Source organism: Narcine bancroftii, chromosome 4, assembly GCF_036971445.1.
Source record: "Narcine bancroftii isolate sNarBan1 chromosome 4, sNarBan1.hap1, whole genome shotgun sequence".
In the NCBI taxonomy this organism is placed as follows: Eukaryota; Metazoa; Chordata; class Chondrichthyes; order Torpediniformes; family Narcinidae; genus Narcine; species Narcine bancroftii.
Window position 1 is genome coordinate 249334561 of NC_091472.1, and position 18202 is coordinate 249352762.

At 37.7% G+C, this 18202-nt stretch overlaps 1 protein-coding gene across 6 annotated transcripts in view; it reads right to left on the minus strand.

Moving 5' to 3' along the window:
- LOC138761833 (glutaminase kidney isoform, mitochondrial-like) overlaps positions 1 to 18202 on the minus strand; it is an 82277-nt gene that overhangs the window by 38782 nt on the left and 25293 nt on the right. For all 6 annotated transcript variants that reach the window (XM_069934643.1, XM_069934642.1, XM_069934646.1 and 3 more), the window contains 7 exons: positions 14321 to 14484; positions 11460 to 11518; positions 6814 to 6846; positions 6638 to 6696; positions 5445 to 5511; positions 5168 to 5218; positions 622 to 798 (listed from right to left, as the gene is read on the minus strand). In XM_069934643.1, coding sequence (XP_069790744.1) covers positions 622 to 798; positions 5168 to 5218; positions 5445 to 5511; positions 6638 to 6696; positions 6814 to 6846; positions 11460 to 11518; positions 14321 to 14484 — 610 coding nt within the window. The remainder of the gene's footprint in view (positions 1 to 621; positions 799 to 5167; positions 5219 to 5444; positions 5512 to 6637; positions 6697 to 6813; positions 6847 to 11459; positions 11519 to 14320; positions 14485 to 18202) is intronic.

Sequence of the window (18202 nt, forward strand, 5' to 3'; positions counted from 1 at the left end):
GACCGGAGCACCCAGAGGAAACCCACTCTGGCACAGGCAGAACATTAACTCCTTACAGACAGCGCCAGATTCGAATCAAGGTCACTGGTGCTGTAATAGCATTGCATTAACCATGTCACCTGCTTCCCTTGCTTCCTGGAAAAGGCAACCACCACACTGAAAGACCCATCACACGCCGAACACACTCTCCTTTCATCCCCATCTAACAGAGTAAAGGCTTAAAAGTTTGAAAACACACCAACAGGTTTAAAGACAGTTTCTTCCCTGCAGCCATCAGTCTCCTCAATAAACCTCACAACAGTGCTCTCATGCTGCCCTTTATTGGGGCTAATTGATCTTCCTTTACCTATCCTGTCAATTGTGCTCTATAAATGTAATGCTCGGTGTTTTTTTTTTAAACAAATAAACTTATAAACCTAACTAATGCATGGTCTTTATAAAAATATCTTTAAAATGAAAGAGGTAAATAATCTTCAAAATTATCCTAACCATATATACTCTTTAAATATTCCAATGTCTTTCATGGTCACAATAAGATTGTCCCTCTCAAAATTATAAATCTGACAAAAGCTCTAAATGTAATGCATTATTAATTTCAATAAAAATTAAAAGTATACTTACATGAAAGGCAAACTGCCCTGAGAAGTCGTACATGCCACACGAATGCATCAAACTCAATGTATTCCTAACAGCTTCTGGGCTCAACACTCTCTCCCCTGTGATTGGACAGATGCCACCATTTGCCAGTGTTGCTGCCATTACACTAGCTGATTCACAAGTTACTTCAATGGAACATAGCTTCAGGGAATTAAAAATATACAAGTTACTGTATTTTTAAATTCATGTTCATGACAAATGTGCGTGCAGTTGAGCTTCAGGGAGATCAATAATTCTAGGGTAAACTTGGTTTAAAGTTAAAATAAACACAAAAAGCATTGTATGGTAAAACTCTGATTATCCAGTCAGATTCTCCAAAATCCTCAGTTATGCAAAATATTTTTGGAGCCGAACTGACCGAGGATGGGCTCCCGGTGCGGACAGCAGCGGACCTCAGCCATGGGATCCCGGCAAGAATGGGACCTCAGTGGGGAAGTGTCAGTGATCAATGGTGGCCAGCATTTCTTTTTGGTGAGAATTAAACATTATTTTCCTGCTTAAAAAGCCTTCCCTTGTTGTTTGTTGTTAAACACTGTTGCAGTGGTTGCTGCTGCTATTGGGCTGTTTTTTTTTAAGTGACCAGTTCTCTGAAAAAAAAAATCGAAATGGGCCTGGTTCTGACCATTTCGGATAATCGGAGTTGTACTGTTTATTTTCCTGTCTCCTAAGAACGATGTGTTCCACTGCTCAGAGGAGCTCACAATTGAGAACACCAGCTCTTACATCACAAAATATTGACTATGGCCCAATTTAACAAAGATCATTCATTGACTGATAATCTGTAATATTAAACCTTGGTGTTTTTTATTTCAGTTTTCCATCATGCTTTAGAACTATGGTCATCAAAACACAGAAAGAGGCCACTGGATCCATAGTGCCTTTCTTAATCAAAGAGTAACATTCCCTAGTCTAATAAATGCACTAATTTAAAACTACTGTGCAGTGAACCTGAAATAAAACAAAATGCTTGATGAAATCAGGCACCATCCGTGGAAAGAGAAGCTGTTAATGGTTTTATGTCAAAGACTGTCAGAACTGGGGAAGAAAAGGGCAGTGTTAAGTTGTAAAGTAGATGGCGAAAGGGGCAAATATGACAAAGTGAACATTTGTGATAGGTTGACATCAAGTTTGCAATGAGGTTGAATCATCCAATCCTATACATCAAGGATTATTCTGCTTCTTTGCATTATATATTGCACTGGTAATATCAGGGCTAAGGAACTTGCCTAGCAAAGTACACTGCAGCAATGAAGAGAGAGGGGGAATTTTTTTTATTTTTTTTTAAATAGAGACAATATCACAAATGGGAGACTTGTAGAGAAATGGCCAGTTCAAAAACAGTATTGTGCCCACATGGAAGATGAAACGTTTCTCATGTTTGTGTTAGGTCTCTGTAATAATGCAGGTAAGATTGGAAGTGGGATAGAATTGAAGTGTCAGGCAACAGAGAACTCAGGATTATTCCTGCAGGCTCAACACAGATCCTACAAAGCAACCACACAATCTGTATTCAAATTCTCAAAGGCAGAGCAAGAGCATGTCAATCCAATTCTGGAAAATGAAAGCAGTGCTCTAGATCAGATGCAAATAAATCACTGCTTCACCTTGGGGGAAAAAAAACAAGCCCTGGTTGGTGGGAAAATGCAAAACAGGGAACACTGTGGGAATGGAAGAGCAGACTGCAGGAGGAGGGGGAAAGGAAGAGATAGACAATCATGGAATCTTGTTTGACCTGGCAGAAATTGTGAAAAGCAATTCATTAAATGCTACGGCTGGTAGGGTAAACTGCAAGACCGGGGAAACTGGTTTTAACCGAGTCCATGAGAAGGTTACAGCAGATGTGTAGAAGATACGAAATGCCATCAATGGCTTTGTTAACTGTAGTTGAGGGGAAGGCACCTGAAAACTCCTATAAGGACAAATATAACAGACACTGAATGCAGATTTTGAGAGGCAGGATGGGGAGGTAGTCAAGGTGTCTGTGACCGACATTTGTGGCTTGTGTTTTTGCCTTTGCTATATAAAGAACACTGTTTTACCTGCTGAGTTTCTCCAGCATTGTGGTTTTACTATGCCTCCATCAACTAGTTTCTTCTCATCTTGACTCCATTGTTTCTTCCCTGCACCACACCGAGCAACATCTGTAATCCTTCAAATGTCTTTTGCCACTTCAACAAGCCAATTTTCTGGTTTCAACCAACTCATCTTTCCCATTGACATACAATCCCTCGACACCTTCATTCCATATCAGGTGGATTTAAGGCAAGGTCTCTCTGCTTCTTCCTGGAGCAGAGGTCAAACTAGTTTCCCTCTGTAGTCCGCATCGAAAGAACCAAAGACTTGTTGATCCAAATCAAGACTTTTATTAACTAAAAGACTGGAGCATATCACAAGTAGGTCAACCATTCCAGAATGACCTGGTCTGGCTTGGACCAATCCTTTAAAACCTGCCAGTAGGTGTAGCTACACTCTCAGCCAATCACAGTCATCCTACACTACAATCTGTACATATACACATTGGTGATAGAATCTGTACTATCACACCCTCCAATATATTTATTTGCCTGGCTAAATATTTCTCCTTCAACTCCACTTTTTTTCTCCAAATCAAAAAAAGTTACATATATTTGCATTGGTATGTGCTACATTTGTCTTTGAGATATGTAGAACAATCTTTTGCCCTTTTACACAGAGCTTAAAAAGCTGGATTTTATCCTCCTTTCAAGCACTGTGAAAGAATCGCAAGGTGGATTGGGGGGGGGGGGCGGGGGGGTCTAGACTTACCCATTTTCAATCCACCCAAGTAGGTAGTCTCAGTGGTATTTGACTCACAGAGTCAGCCGGCTTCCTAAGATGGGTCATGTCTACAGGAATATCACAGCTTTGCAGTATGAAAGGGGATCCTCAGTCCTACTTGGCTCTGCTCCCACAATCCTTTTCCCAATATGTAATGATAGCATCGATGCAGTTCCCCAAAAACTACATTTTTTGCCAATTTTTACCCTCTCATGCCTTTGATCGCCCATCTATGACTCATCTTCTGTGTTTGCATCTCATCCATTTCTTATATCTCTGCAACACCCCCCCCCCCACCTTTGAAAGAGCAAGGACAGAATTCCCCTGGCCTGCTCCTTCCAGCCCAGTCACTTTTGCATTCCTTCACAATTTCCACCTGATACACTATCAGATACATCTTCCCTTCCCAGCATTTCAAGACCAATTGTAATTCCTTGGTCTGCTCATGTCCCAATCAACTACTTCCACCTGACATCATTTTCTCATGTAATCACAGGGAATGCACTTCACTGGCTTCTTCCTCAGTCTTGATAAGGAGTCTTGGCTCAAAAGTATGCCCTTCTTTTTCTCCCAAGCTACTTGACCCGTAGTGTTCCTCTAGCAGATTGCAGACACTGGCATAAGATGAACACAATCTCCTGTGTAACTGCAATGACCATCCTTTAATTCCCACTATCCAGGAACCTAAAAAAGTCTTTCCAGGCAAGGAAACGACACTTTCAATTTGGTCTACTGCATTGCATGTTCACAATATGGCCTCCAGTATATGGGGAAAAACTAAACTTTTATTGAGTGATGACTTTATATAATTTCCACCTGATACCTGGTGATTCCACCATCAGGCACATCCTCCCCTCCTAGCATTTCAAGACCAATTGTGATTCCTTGGTCTGCACCTCTTTCCTTCTGAGCACGTTACAACCTTCTGGACTCTATATCAAATTCTCCAAACTTAATTAACTCTCTTTATCTGTTTTCAATTGGAATTGCCAGTCATATGATTAATCTCCTTGGCACATTCAATTTCACAGTCATCAATGTTCTCTTTCTTCTAACCATACCTGCAATAACCTTTTCTGCAAGTCAAAACAAACTCTTTCCCAGGACAAATGAAGTGTCATTAACCAAGCACCATGTGCTTGGTGGTGCTTAAAATCTCAACCACACTGGTATTTAAGAACAAGTCCAAAACTCCCACTCCCTTCCAGAATGCCAAATACTTATTGCACTAATCTGCCAACTAACATACATGTAGAGATAGGAATCATAACCCAGACCAACTCTACCCTCAAGCTATTGGTAGTTTGTGATTCAGTGGTGTCACAAAAGACCTAGAAAACATTATAGAGCTGAAATATCATCAGGCAACAACATCCATGGAGGAAAATGGACAGTCAACATTTCAGGTGAGGACCCTTTGAGTCTTGCCAAAAAGGACCTTGTCAAATTATTGACTGCCCGTCTTTCTCCATGGATGCTAACTGACCTGTTGAATCTTTTAGCTTTATACAGTATATTGGTTCAGTTTAACCGATCCAATCACGTTGTTGGTTATCCTGTATTCACTGCCTTTAACTGTCAGATGCAGAACAGCAAATTGAAATAAATATACTTCAGATACGACACAACAATTCAAGTGCAAATCAAATATACACCATTGTCCTAAACGTTTTCGGATAGGTCTTTGTAATGAGTGGTTAATAAAATTACTCACCTGGAAATATAAATCTAGTACACTAGTCATGTCACATCCATCTGGAAAACACTGGAAAGGTTGTACAAAAATTAGTTATTTAGATTTTGAAAGATTTTTGCTGAGACTTGCATATTTCAGTGTCATTTTTAATCCTACCTCCAAAACCAATACTGTTCTTTATAAGGCAACCACAAGACAAAACTCAAAATTCACTAAGTAGTTTAAAATGAGCCTTCAGATTAATTTTAATTGACTGCACTGGTTAGGAAAAGAGTTTGAAATAAAAACTACACACCTTCTTTTCCTTCAAGTAGTATCCTATAGCAAAATTTCTGTCTCCGGTTTCTCTTTCAGACTGAAACCTGAAAATAATCAGAGTCAAAACTTGAAAGATACAATATAATTTGATTTGGTTACTCTGCATCTCACATGAAGTCAATGAAAAACATTTTTTAAACGTTGGCCTGTTTTCATTGGGGAAAACAAAATACACTATGCATTCCCATGAGCAACTGCACCAAGAGAATTATTAGTATATATTGAGTGATGCATTCCCAACAGCTCTGCTGTGTTGCCAACCTTGTGCAATGACCTCCTAGCCGCTGTCTTGAGGGCTAATCTTATTGGACAAGCTACACAGCTGACAAAAATGGAAGCAGCCATCATCAAACTTGTTATCACAACGAAATCCCTGGGCTGGTAAAAGCGAAATAAAACTGGTTTCATCGCATTCAATACAAGATGAAACACAGGATCAGGGTGGTTTGCCAACACATGGAACAAGAGCCGTCAGTCCCCAGAAATAGCCAGCATTCACTCATCAGCCAGCTGCAGCCATAAATCTAGGTATCAAGAAGCCACACTGATCACCCTGGCCAAGTAACAGACAGACATCTTCTCCCATACTGAAATATGGTGGCTAAGGAAACATTTGAAATGGAGGGCCAAAAGTGCTATCACAGGGGTCTACTGTAATGCAATTTTCTGATGAAAGTTTCATCTCTAAACAATATAGCACAACCACCATCTCCTGCCAGACACTGAATAAAAATTGGATTAAAATTCCCAGTTTACTTATTTACCCATCTTCAAAATGGTCCAATTCAATTTAAAAATGCATTCCTGAAATAAATACTGTTCAATTTCATATTCAAAAAGTCCTTATTACAGGAAAGTATTCTCATGACATCAGCTACTAAAGGAACACCTCCAGATGGAAGTAGCTATTCAAATAATGCCAGAATCAGTTACTTTGGGTGTAACATAGCTCAATCCAAATACTGTTTCACAGTCTTACTTGATTTTCTTAGCTTCAAAAGCAGCATCTTGTCTAATCAATGACTGGCAAAACATTTCAGAAGTCAATATTTCTCTGCTAAAAATTCAAGTTTAAACATTTATATATTTATGTGTATTAGAGAACATACAAAACATCTCCCACATTTGAAGTGAGTGAATGGGAAGTGTGTGTGGGTGGGATACACTTACGTTGCATTATTAAAACCAACATATTCATTTCCAGCCATTTGATTCAAGAATTGTGTAACCTGCAAAAGAAAAGCATCAACTTTTGAAAACATTCTACTTTTATAATTGTTGGTACAAAATGAATGCCCAGGGCAACTTTTTTCCCCCCAAATTCAAATGAGCAACATACTACTCACGTAATCAAATCTTTCAGCATTGCTTAGTCCATGCTGAGGGTAAAAGAAAAATCAGATAGTGTTAATATTCAAGTTAGAATTCAAAAAATATATCCCAAAATATACCTATGTGGTTAAATTTATCGTGGAATGCATCAAGTTAAAGTGAATTTATTATTACTACCACTAAATTTTAAAATTGATTGCATAATTAATTATAAAAATAATCCCTGGATAAAATAAATGTTACTACAAAACATTAATATTTTATATTTGCAACATATTTAGCAAGATTTAATATTTTGTCATAATTGAGCTATGGTTATTTTAAATTAACTTAAATTGAACCCATACAGAAATTTTTCCAAGTATTATTAAATCTATCAACTCCATGCAAAAACTAATGTGCAACAACTCAAGTGAAACAAGAAAGAGTGCAAACGTTGTGATGGAAGGAAACACACAAAATTGCTGGAGAAAACCATCTCACTGCTTTATTGCCATTGGGAATAGGAAATTCAGAAATTACATTCACCTTAGCTTGAATAGGTGCAACTTTGCCATGACCTAAATATATTACAGTAGCATGTCCAAATTCACTTTTTCCTAAATTTACAGTTAAGTTTGCTTTGGATAATCTTGCAAACAATTCGTCCAATTCTTACTATGTGTCACTTTTTGTGACCAAATCATCAATAAAACACTGAACGTTATTGCCTTTGAAGAGCTTAAACAGGAAATTGCTTCATAATGTTTTCAAGAGATATTGAGACCCTGGTTAAGAAGAAGAAGATGAACGGGACCATTGCCTGAAGAGGGCGCACAAAAATCAGTGAACCGGTGCGGATTCGAAAGGCCAACATGGTCTGTTTCCGCTCCGTCAATGGTTATATGGTTAAAGCATCTGTTTGTGTCAGCCCTTGGATTACTGAATTAATCTTCCTTTGGAATGATGCAGGGGCATTTTTCATGCCAAAAGGCAACACATTATATTCATATATACCAGATGGAATTATAAAAGCCGAAATGTTCTTTTCACTCTCAAAGGCACACACCAGTAACCCTTCAACAAATCCAACTTAGTAAGAAATTTAGCTTTCCCAATTTTATCAATACAGTCAACTATTCTCAGAATAGGATAGGTATCTATTTCAGTTATTGAATTAAACTTCCTGTAATCTGTACAAAACCTAACAGTTCCATCTAGTTTAGGTACCAGAACACAAGGAGAACTCCATTCTGAGTTCGAAGGTCTAATAATATTATTTTTCAATGTATATTCCACCTCCTGATCCAGAATTTTACTCTTCTGAATATTTATTCTATAGGGGTATTGTTTTATGCGACTTGCCGCTCCCACATCCACATCATGATAAATACTAATATCCTTTTTGGCACATCAGAAAACAGATTTGCATATTTCAATATTAATTCTTTCTACTGCATTTGTTCTTGTGACTTAAGATGGCCTAACTTTTCCTCCAGGTTTTCCAAAATTGCTGAGTTTGACACAGGGACCATGGTTTCTTTAAGGTTACCCTCACAAGATTCTGTTTCCATAATCTTATGATCCACCACTTCCTCCACTCTGTCAACGACACCTCTGATACAGATTGTTCTCCACTACCCTTATCCTCTAAGGTTTCATTAAAAATTCACCCTTCAAGTCATATCCAGAGGCCATTTCTTTAATCTCCTGTTCACTTACTGCTTTGTCCCTTAAGTTAATAAGATCTGTATCTGTCTTCTTTTGCTGAATTAACTCTTTCCTTGACAAAGAGAATCCTTACTCTCAAAATTAACCTTCTCTTTCAAGACTATTTCAGAAGTACTGGACAAGTCTCTATCAATTGGATCTTCCTCAACTTCTCATCATTTTCTTAGACAAAAGCCTTGTTACAGCACATGCAGGATACATCTCTTCATCGTCATCCATACTAGGCAGATTTATTAATCTCAAAACTGACCCAACTTTATCCTCTGCCAAATCATTCCCTAATAAAAATGAAACTCCTTCCATTGAGTAACTTTGACATAACTCCTACTAAAACAGGTCCTTTAACTAATTATGAATTCAGCACTATGTTGTGAGAGATATTGACTCTACCTCACTTCCAACACCTCTAATCAGTCACCTCCCCTGTGTCAGTCTTTGATAAAGAGTTAAAATATTCTCCAACAACAGTGACTGGCAGCTTCAGTATCTCCAAGAATTTTGACTGGAACCCGTGATTCTCCCTCCTTTACAGAAACCAAGCCCTCTGACACAAAAGGTTTGAAAACATCCATGACACCCTTACCATGTTTGGAACATCTGCTCTCCTTAAATTCAACTGTCTCAATACATGTTTCTGGTAAAGCCTTTCTTTTCAACATTAAACAATTCGACAATTCACTATAACGTGGCCAGATTTCTTACACCCTTACAGATTACATACAAATCCTGAAGTTCTGTCCTTTCCAGCTTACCTTCATCTTTTCTCTTAACAACCTCCCCAGACTTAATTTCAGGCTTATTAGTCTGCTCCACATTAACCCCCTGAAAAGGCTTATTATTCTGGAATTTGTTTTTGTGAATCAGGGCATATTCATCCACTAACCTAGCCATTTACTGCCATGTCCCCACATCTCTCTCATTAAAAGGTGTCTTCTTCCAAATTAAATTATTTTAATTTGGAAGACACCTTTTAATTTCCTTAATTAGTATCAATTCTCTTAATCTGTCAAAATCATTATTTATTCCTTTTGAGGCACACCAATGGTCAAAACAGAGATTTTCCCAGAGCAAAATCCATACAAGATTGGTTCCATGTTTTCATCAAACTCCTAAATTTTTGTCTATATGCTTCAGGAACCAACTCATAAGCTTCCAATACTACTTGTTTAATAGCATCATAATTTGCCACTTGCTCAGTAGTCAAACTAGAGGATGCAATTTGTGCTTTTCCCTTCAATACACTTTGAAGCATTAGAGGCCATTTTTCTTTTGGCCATCTTTCAAAAATCTGAAAATATGTATCTAGATTTCCCTCATCAAAAGGAGGAACTAGATTTACCTCTCCCCAGGAATTACAGCCTCAATTCTCCTACCTTCCTCCATCTCAATTTTTAACTTCTCTAATTGAAACAATTTGTCTCTTTCAATCTTTTCCAAGTCATATTTTCTTTGCCTTTCATCATTTGTGTCCCCAAATGTTATGGGCCCAAAGGACCCCCAAACCCAGAGGCCTCGGAAGAATCTGCCTACTGGTTGAAGTGTTTCCAGTGTTATTGGCCAAGCAGCAATAGAAATTCACCAAGACAAATGGTAACTTAAACAAAAGTTACTTTTTAAACAAAAAACAGGATCAAACTATAACTTATTACTATTAACTTAACCTAACTTAACCACCTTCTATTTCTAAGCACACATGTATGTAATGTGTGAGTAAATTCAGAAAAAACTATTTGATTCACAGTCCAATCCCACTTTTCACCCCTCCAAGTTTAATGGTATCAGGCAATTCTAAAACTGTGCACAGAATTTAATATTTATGAATTTCTCCAGGTTTTGGTGCTTGAAAGGTTCGTTTTCAGAGAGAAATTTGTTGCTCGTTGGACATCCACAACTGATTCCTTCTGATCAGCCACTTCAGTGTCTTGCTGAAGAAGCTTGCCTCATCAGGGTTTTCCAGATGATAACCTCTTTCTTTCAGGTCACCACAGAGTTCCTTCAAGTGAAACATTGTACAGGCAGCCAAGTCCTCTTGTATGGACTACAAGGGCTTTGACAAGGGCTGAACTAAGAACTCACAAGCAGTTAAAAATGGGACACACACACACACAACCGGACCCAATCTTCAAGCCCATTCATCTGTTGCTTTCAAAAACAATAATCCATTACTTCACTGTATTTCCAATTAGCACCTATTTATGAAGTCCTTATAGGCACTCTTCAAAGTTTTTGCAAAGGCACTCGGAGTCTGGACTGTCTGGCTTGAGCATTTTAAATGAGATCTGTTTTGATGTGTTTGTATCTTTTTGAGAACTACACTAAAAAACCTGCCACAATTCATCTCCTTTAAAACATATCTATATAAAAACATTACTTCATCAGTCACAAAACAAACATTAAATGCACAGCAGAGGACCTGAATTCCTGTCTATATTTTGAGAGTGAAACTCCAGGAGTGTAATCAGAAACACTCATCATGCCCCCTGAAGTTAAAAACCTCCCCCCCCCCCCACAACATGACTAATTCCTTAAATAGATTGGTTTATTAAGGATATTCCAGCAGATGCTGTCTGATGGATTTTTCAAAAGTTTCTTCATAATGTACACCCATTGAAACTTTCCTTCCAATATAGTTCCAAGTGAATTGACAAATTTCCTATAGTGGATTTAAATGGGGTTTTAATCTTGTGGAGAGAAATAATTAATGGACTGCAGGCAACAATTGGGTTAAAAGCCAGATCAGGTCATTGTTAGAAAACATTGTGATATCGACACAAATGATGATCTAGTCTAGCTTTTATTACAATTGTTATTGTAGTAAGTTGATTGAAATTATTGTCATTGGCTGATGAATTCTTCTCTTGAACTGGTACATAAAATATACTGGTATGTATTCAAATGCACAAAATCTAACAAGTCAGCCACAAAAGAAATAAATATATGAACTGCTCACCTTAATGAGGGAAGTTATTACAATAGCTCCAGCATTTACCATAGGATTATGTGGTTTATCTGAAACAGAAAAAAAAAGGCCATCACATTTAGAAAATACAGACCATTGAAGTAGAAGAAGCTGCAAGTGTCAACAGTAGCAGTAATGGTAAGACAGTCCAAGGGAGTTGATACATTAGTGGAAATGCAAAGGAACATAGATTAGGAATCCGCCAATCTCTGAACAACTTGAATTCTCTTAACACCATTGCTTCTCCCAACCATTTTGATTAATTCATGCTTATTGGTTATCAATGCACATGGTAAATTAGCCAGAGATTGTTTTAATTAATCATTTCAAGGATGCAAATGTCTCTGAGCCAGTTACCTTGTATGTCTCAACATTTTAATTAAACAATTGACAGAAGAACCTCCGATCCCAAATAAGAATATGAGCAAGAATCAAACACTCAATCACTTAAAGATACAAATGACGCAGATGCTGAAATCTTGAGCAAAAATAAAACTCCGTCAATGTTTCGTATGTGAACACGTCTTGGCAAAGAGTTGGCATCCAAAATGTTGACTGATAATTTCTACCCTTGGAGGATACCTGACCTGCTGTTCCTCCAGTTTACTCAATCCCATAAGATGGCCCTTCCATTGAATACCATGTCTGAGCTGCTCCTCTTCTGCACCAGGTCACCATAATTCTTAATACCATGACTTTTTTTTTTAAAAATGCATCTATTTTTCACTTCAGATAATCCCAAATAATTTAACCTCTACAATAGAATTCTAGAAATTTACCACTCTGTGCATGTTAATTTTAACCACCTGCCACCTAATTACATCCCATCATTTGAGATTCTCCCACTTGGTAAAAAACGTCCACCATTTGTACCTTTGTTTGCAGCCCTCTGCTGCAACAATTTTGTTTAGCTGGAATAGTATAATTATTGGCATAGAATTTTCACTTTTCAGAATGTCCCAAATTAGCATTAAGTTCCAATTACCCCCTTCAGTTTTGCAATACCATATATTTTGGTGGATAAGACAGCCTTCATATAAAACGAGACCAAATTTCAGCCTGAATTTCATGATTTTAGCTCATATTGGTATAAGACGACCCCCAATCACACCAGTACCATACTGAGCTGCGGTTGTGTTGACTGAACTGGTGGGCATGGTCAGTAGGTAGGTGAAGCACCATCACAAAGCGATTCACAGTTCAGTCTGTTGCTAGCTTCTGACTTAACCAGTTTAACATTTTTAATAATCAAATTGTTAGCATGGAGCCACCAGCAAAATGCTGTAAATATGAATCACGTTCAAACTATGGTGTAAACTATGGATGGACATGTGTGGAACAGACAGCCAGGCGGTATACACAAGCAACAAAGTTTGTTGGTCTGGGTTATGTTTTGCAATCATTTAACTGATAACATCTTTTAAAAATATATATATATTGGGGTATCCAAGTGCAATAAATAGCATGGAGTATGATTTATTGTGGGCCATGACGCCAAAGCCGACTCACCAGATTTAGACTAGGACCCGTATGATGACAGTATAAACAGCGAGACAGATATGCTTGCTGAGCTCTTTGCCTCAAACAATGAAGCTAGTGATTTTCAAGGATTTTAAATGTGTGATTTTTTTTATTTTACAATTCTTTTATTGGTTTAACACCACATTAATAATGGATTTTAGTGCAAAATAATAACTGCATACTACAGCAGTTATTAATAAATATATACTGGTATCTTAAAAATTTGTTATAGGGTGGGGTCTGGGTGGGTTATGGAACCAATCAAGTGGTATTTTGAGTAGAAATTTAAGGTCACTGTATTTGTATCTGGCCTATAGAACAACCCCTTTTTTTGGGTGTTTCAAGTGTAGCCTTATCTGCCGAAACATATGGTAATAGAAGTTCCCAAAATCCTTTACAGAAACAATTCATTCTACTGAAATCATTATATTTCCTGACCAGACCAATGGTGATCCTGCTCTGAATAAACTAACTCTTTCTCAACATATTTGACAAAATTACCCTGTCACATTCCCATTATTCTACAACTTGCAAATTACATTACTGTATCTGAAGAAAAAAATCATCCAAAGTGCTTTAATCAAAAGGGGGGAAAGAATACAAAACACAACGCAAAATAAAGTTATACTACGATGGGATAATCAGACATAAATTTGGTGTGGCAATGAGGAAAAGGGTTTCCACAAGATCTTTAAATGCTGAGAGGCAGCACCTTACAGAAAAAAAGAGGGTAAACACATGTTGAGCAATTTTACAAGTTGAGTGAAAACAAAATGAGAATAGAAATGCTGTACAAGTTCTACACTGCTGCAACAAAATAACATGACTGATACCAATTTAGAAAAGGGAAACAAATAAAGTTTCTCAGGGAGACTGGTAAATGCCAGAGGAGATCTATGCCAGCCGTGTGCAATAATGCACTGGTTAAATTTTCAGAAAAATTCCTTCTTTAGCTTTATAAAGCTTGGATTCCTTGTACATGGCATTGCAAACAAATACTCAAAGGGATGTCCACTGAAAATTGCTTAATGCTACAATCACTAACAATTTGTACCATCCAAAAGGTTTTGCAAATAGAAACACGATATGTTGCAAAAGGCTACAGATCAACATGGATGGAAAAGTGAATTATACCAAATTCAATATATGGAAACATTCAGATCTGCAATTTAAGAAACTAAAAACAAAAAATATCCTTTATGTTAAATTAATATGGCTGAGATGAGGCAAATAGTCAATTTAAATGCCAAAATCTACCACAGAATTAAATCATCTTCTGGAAATGTTAACTTTTTCAAAAAAGCAGAGAAAATGTAAAATGCAAATGATACCTTCTTCATTGAGAAAGAGTTTGTTGAAACGTAATCCACTGGGCTCTTTCCCAACATATTTGTGAACATACTCAGTCCCAAGGTCATTGACAGAAACTGCATATTTCAATGGCTTCACACAGGATTGAAAACAAAAAGGAACTTTGGTATCTCCAACTGAATGCCTGGAGTAAGGAATTTGAGATAATTAAAAAATAATCAATGCTAAAAATCAGCAAGATTACAAACACTTTGAAGAACTTCCGATTAGCAAAATGAATACTTAATTTTTGCATTGTGTACAATTATATTGAAGACCATTTTCCATCTACAATATTTGTGTTGGCAACAACTCATTAAAATAGTCACAGAAACAGTTAATACTTTCCAAATCTATACTGTTATAAAATGTTAATTATTTTTTTCTATATTGTTGTGTCCTTTGTTGAGAGTCAATCTATTCAATCCAATTATTACCACTAATTTGTATCGACTTCATACCAACATCAATTTTACCTTGCAGTCATCTTTAATTCCATGAACATACCTGTCTATCAATAGTTTGTCTGACAAATTTGAATTGTAATGGAGCCCAGTCCATCTTACCAAATATCCCTCCTCCTGAAAATTTAACTGTCCTGAACCATGTATTGTAACACAGGTATCCTGGATAATTCCCGTAGCTCAAAACACGCTAATATCATCTTTTCAGCTTTATTATTAATTTCTGTCAAACTTTACTTGTACTTTTGGCATCCCCTCCACTTAACGCCCCCATCAACTTATGACAATACAGGCATCCTCCAAGTGTATTACTCTTCATTTACTCTATAAATGTACCGATCTTGGGTCTGATGTTTTATTTGCACCCCACCCTCCAATACATCTACAAGTCCAGTTATTTTCAAATCCTTGAAAAAAATTTGCCTTTCCCATCCAATCTGCTTAACTCTACGTTTTTGGGATCTGAAAGATTACTGCAATGAGCACTTTTCTGTAACCAAGACCATGAATGGCAATGACTTCATCCACCATTTACCATATTCAAAATCTTTTCTTGCATTGCCATCTTTCTCCTGCAATAGTCCAAACCATGCTCAATCACATTTCTCTACTTGCCCAGAGATATTTGGCTATCTTTTGAAACTTAAGCGTTCAAAAATATTTGCAAGTCATTCAAACAAAACGACTGCATATGTTTTTAAATTCCAAGAGACGGCTTTTTAAATTATACAGTAAGTTTCCAATTATCCATAATACTTGGGACCAGACGTTTTATGGTTAACCGGATTTTTCAGATAACTGAGAAATTGCTTTAAGCAACCCCCATAGGCATCAACAGTATCAGCGATTAAACAACAAGGGGGAGAAAAACACAATGGAAGGTTTTTCAAGTATGAAATAATGTTTAATTCTTACCAAAAAACGTGATCTCTGCTCACAAAATAAAAGCATAAAAGATCTTTTTTTCCTACTTTTAAAATTTTGGATAACTGAGAATTTTGGTTCAGTGGTTTTTGGATAATCAGAAATTTACTGTAATCTGAAATATTAAAATTCTCTCCAATTCTTCTCCAAAAATAAAAATCAATGAATTTTAAACAGGTAAATTATGCCTTTTAAAAAGAAAAGACTGAATGTTACTTCTATAAAACAGTTAAGAGAACACTTTGCCCAGCAAAGTAACAAAAAAAAACTATCCAGCATTTTAAATACCAGAGCTTAAAAGCAATTGAAGTACATACAGAGGTCTAGAGCCATTTTGCACTGAGGGCATAAACTCAAACTAATGACATTTATCATGAATTCCTGCAATAAAAACAATGTCAACAAATGTTATCAATGACAAAAAAAAATCAAAAGAACATTTTACATATTGATAAAGGATATTACAAATAAAGAATCTTAATTCTGTATGATCTCATTGGTGAGACTTTAACATTGCTCAAGTGGCAACAGAAAGCGTTTGTCCATGCCTGCATTTCATGATAGCAGTCTGATGTGCTGTTGTATGCCATGTTTATTACAGAATCAGATATACAAATTCAATTTTTGGACTTGCTTCGGTCCATTCACATAATCTCTCGGCAATGTTCTGAAGATGTGCCAGCTTTATGCAAGCATACCTAGCTTATTATGTTCTAATATCTTAATTTGGTATATTATTGTCAGTTTGCAAAATTAATTAAAAGTGAACGTTAAAATACATAGAAAAGCTAGAAACTTGAATGAAAAGAGACAAGTTTAATTAGTTGGTGCTATGATATACACAACTTTCCAGAGCAAAGAGTCTACTCAGTTAGCAGCCCATTTAAAATGGATGAGTATATTTCACACCTATTACATGTGTTACTCCCACCCAATTTTTTTTAAAAAAAGGATTAATAAATCAATTACCCCAATTTAGTTGAAGATAAATTGTCCATTTATAATGTTCTTTGAAATATTATGGCACATTGATTACAAATTTAAATGCCTTTTTTTTAGTCACATAATAAAAAAATTCGACAAATAAAAACAAAATAATCTCATTTGTAGCAGACACTGCATTGTAAAGTTTGACAACTTTTGTCCTCTTGGGAGGGTTAAAATATTAAAGCAAAATGAGAATTCATCAGATCCTGATGGTAGTGGCAAATTGTGCTGTATCTCCACAATAACACATTTTGCATCTTATCCAAATCTTTCCAAAAGGCTAGCAATAAATTTTGACAATGGAAATTTCATATTCCAACAGTTCCAAATACATCAGGCTCCTGGTTTATGGCACAATTATACAGTGAAAAGGTGCATTTAATAGCAAGGCGAGCCAGATGCTCCATTGCATTGGCTTAGAGGAAAGCATTACTCTGCATATACATACATGTTCATGCATGCAGTGTACATGCACGTGTCAAAATGCCTGATGACATTTTTAGTGAGTGAAGAACTTACAGAATAATAGTGTTGTGACGAATGCCAAACACTTGTGGTGCAGGATAGCCTTTCCCAATTGACTATTGCTAAACTGAACAAAGATGGTCAATGACCTGTACCTTGCAAAAGATGACATCACACTGACTTAAGTTTTATAACATGATTATGGTAGTAGGCACTGAGAGAAGAGATGAACAATGGATGGAATTCAGCCATACACTTGAGTCATGAGGACAGCACAGTTAGTGCAGTGTTTAGCAAAATATTACAGGGCCAGCAACCCAGGTTTGAATACGGCACTGTCCGCAAGGAGGTTGGACGTTCCCCTGTGTGTCCGCAAGGAGGTTGGACGTTCCCCTGTGTGTCCGCAAGGAGGTTGGACGTTCCCCTGTGTGTCCGCAAGGAGGTTGGACGTTCCCCTGTGTGTCCGCAAGGAGGTTGGACGTTCCCCTGTGTGTCCGCAAGGAGGTTGGACGTTCCCCTGTGTGTCCGCAAGGAGGTTGGACGTTCCCCTGTGTGTCCGCAAGGAGGTTGGACGTTCCCCTGTGTGTCCGCAAGGAGGTTGGACGTTCCCCTGTGTGTCCGCAAGGAGGTTGGACGTTCCCCTGTGTGTCCGCAAGGAGGTTGGACGTTCCCCTGTGTGTCCGCAAGGAGGTTGGACGTTCCCCTGTGTGTCCGCAAGGAGGTTGGACGTTCCCCTGTGTGTCCGCAAGGAGGTTGGACGTTCCCCTGTGTGTCCGCAAGGAGGTTGGACGTTCCCCTGTGTGTCCGCAAGGAGGTTGGACGTTCCCCTGTGTGTCCGCAAGGAGGTTGGACGTTCCCCTGTGTGTCCGCAAGGAGGTTGGACGTTCCCCTGTGTGTCCGCAAGGAGGTTGGACGTTCCCCTGTGTGTCCGCAAGGAGGTTGGACGTTCCCCTGTGTGTCCGCAAGGAGGTTGGACGTTCCCCTGTGTGTCCGCAAGGAGGTTGGACGTTCCCCTGTGTGTCC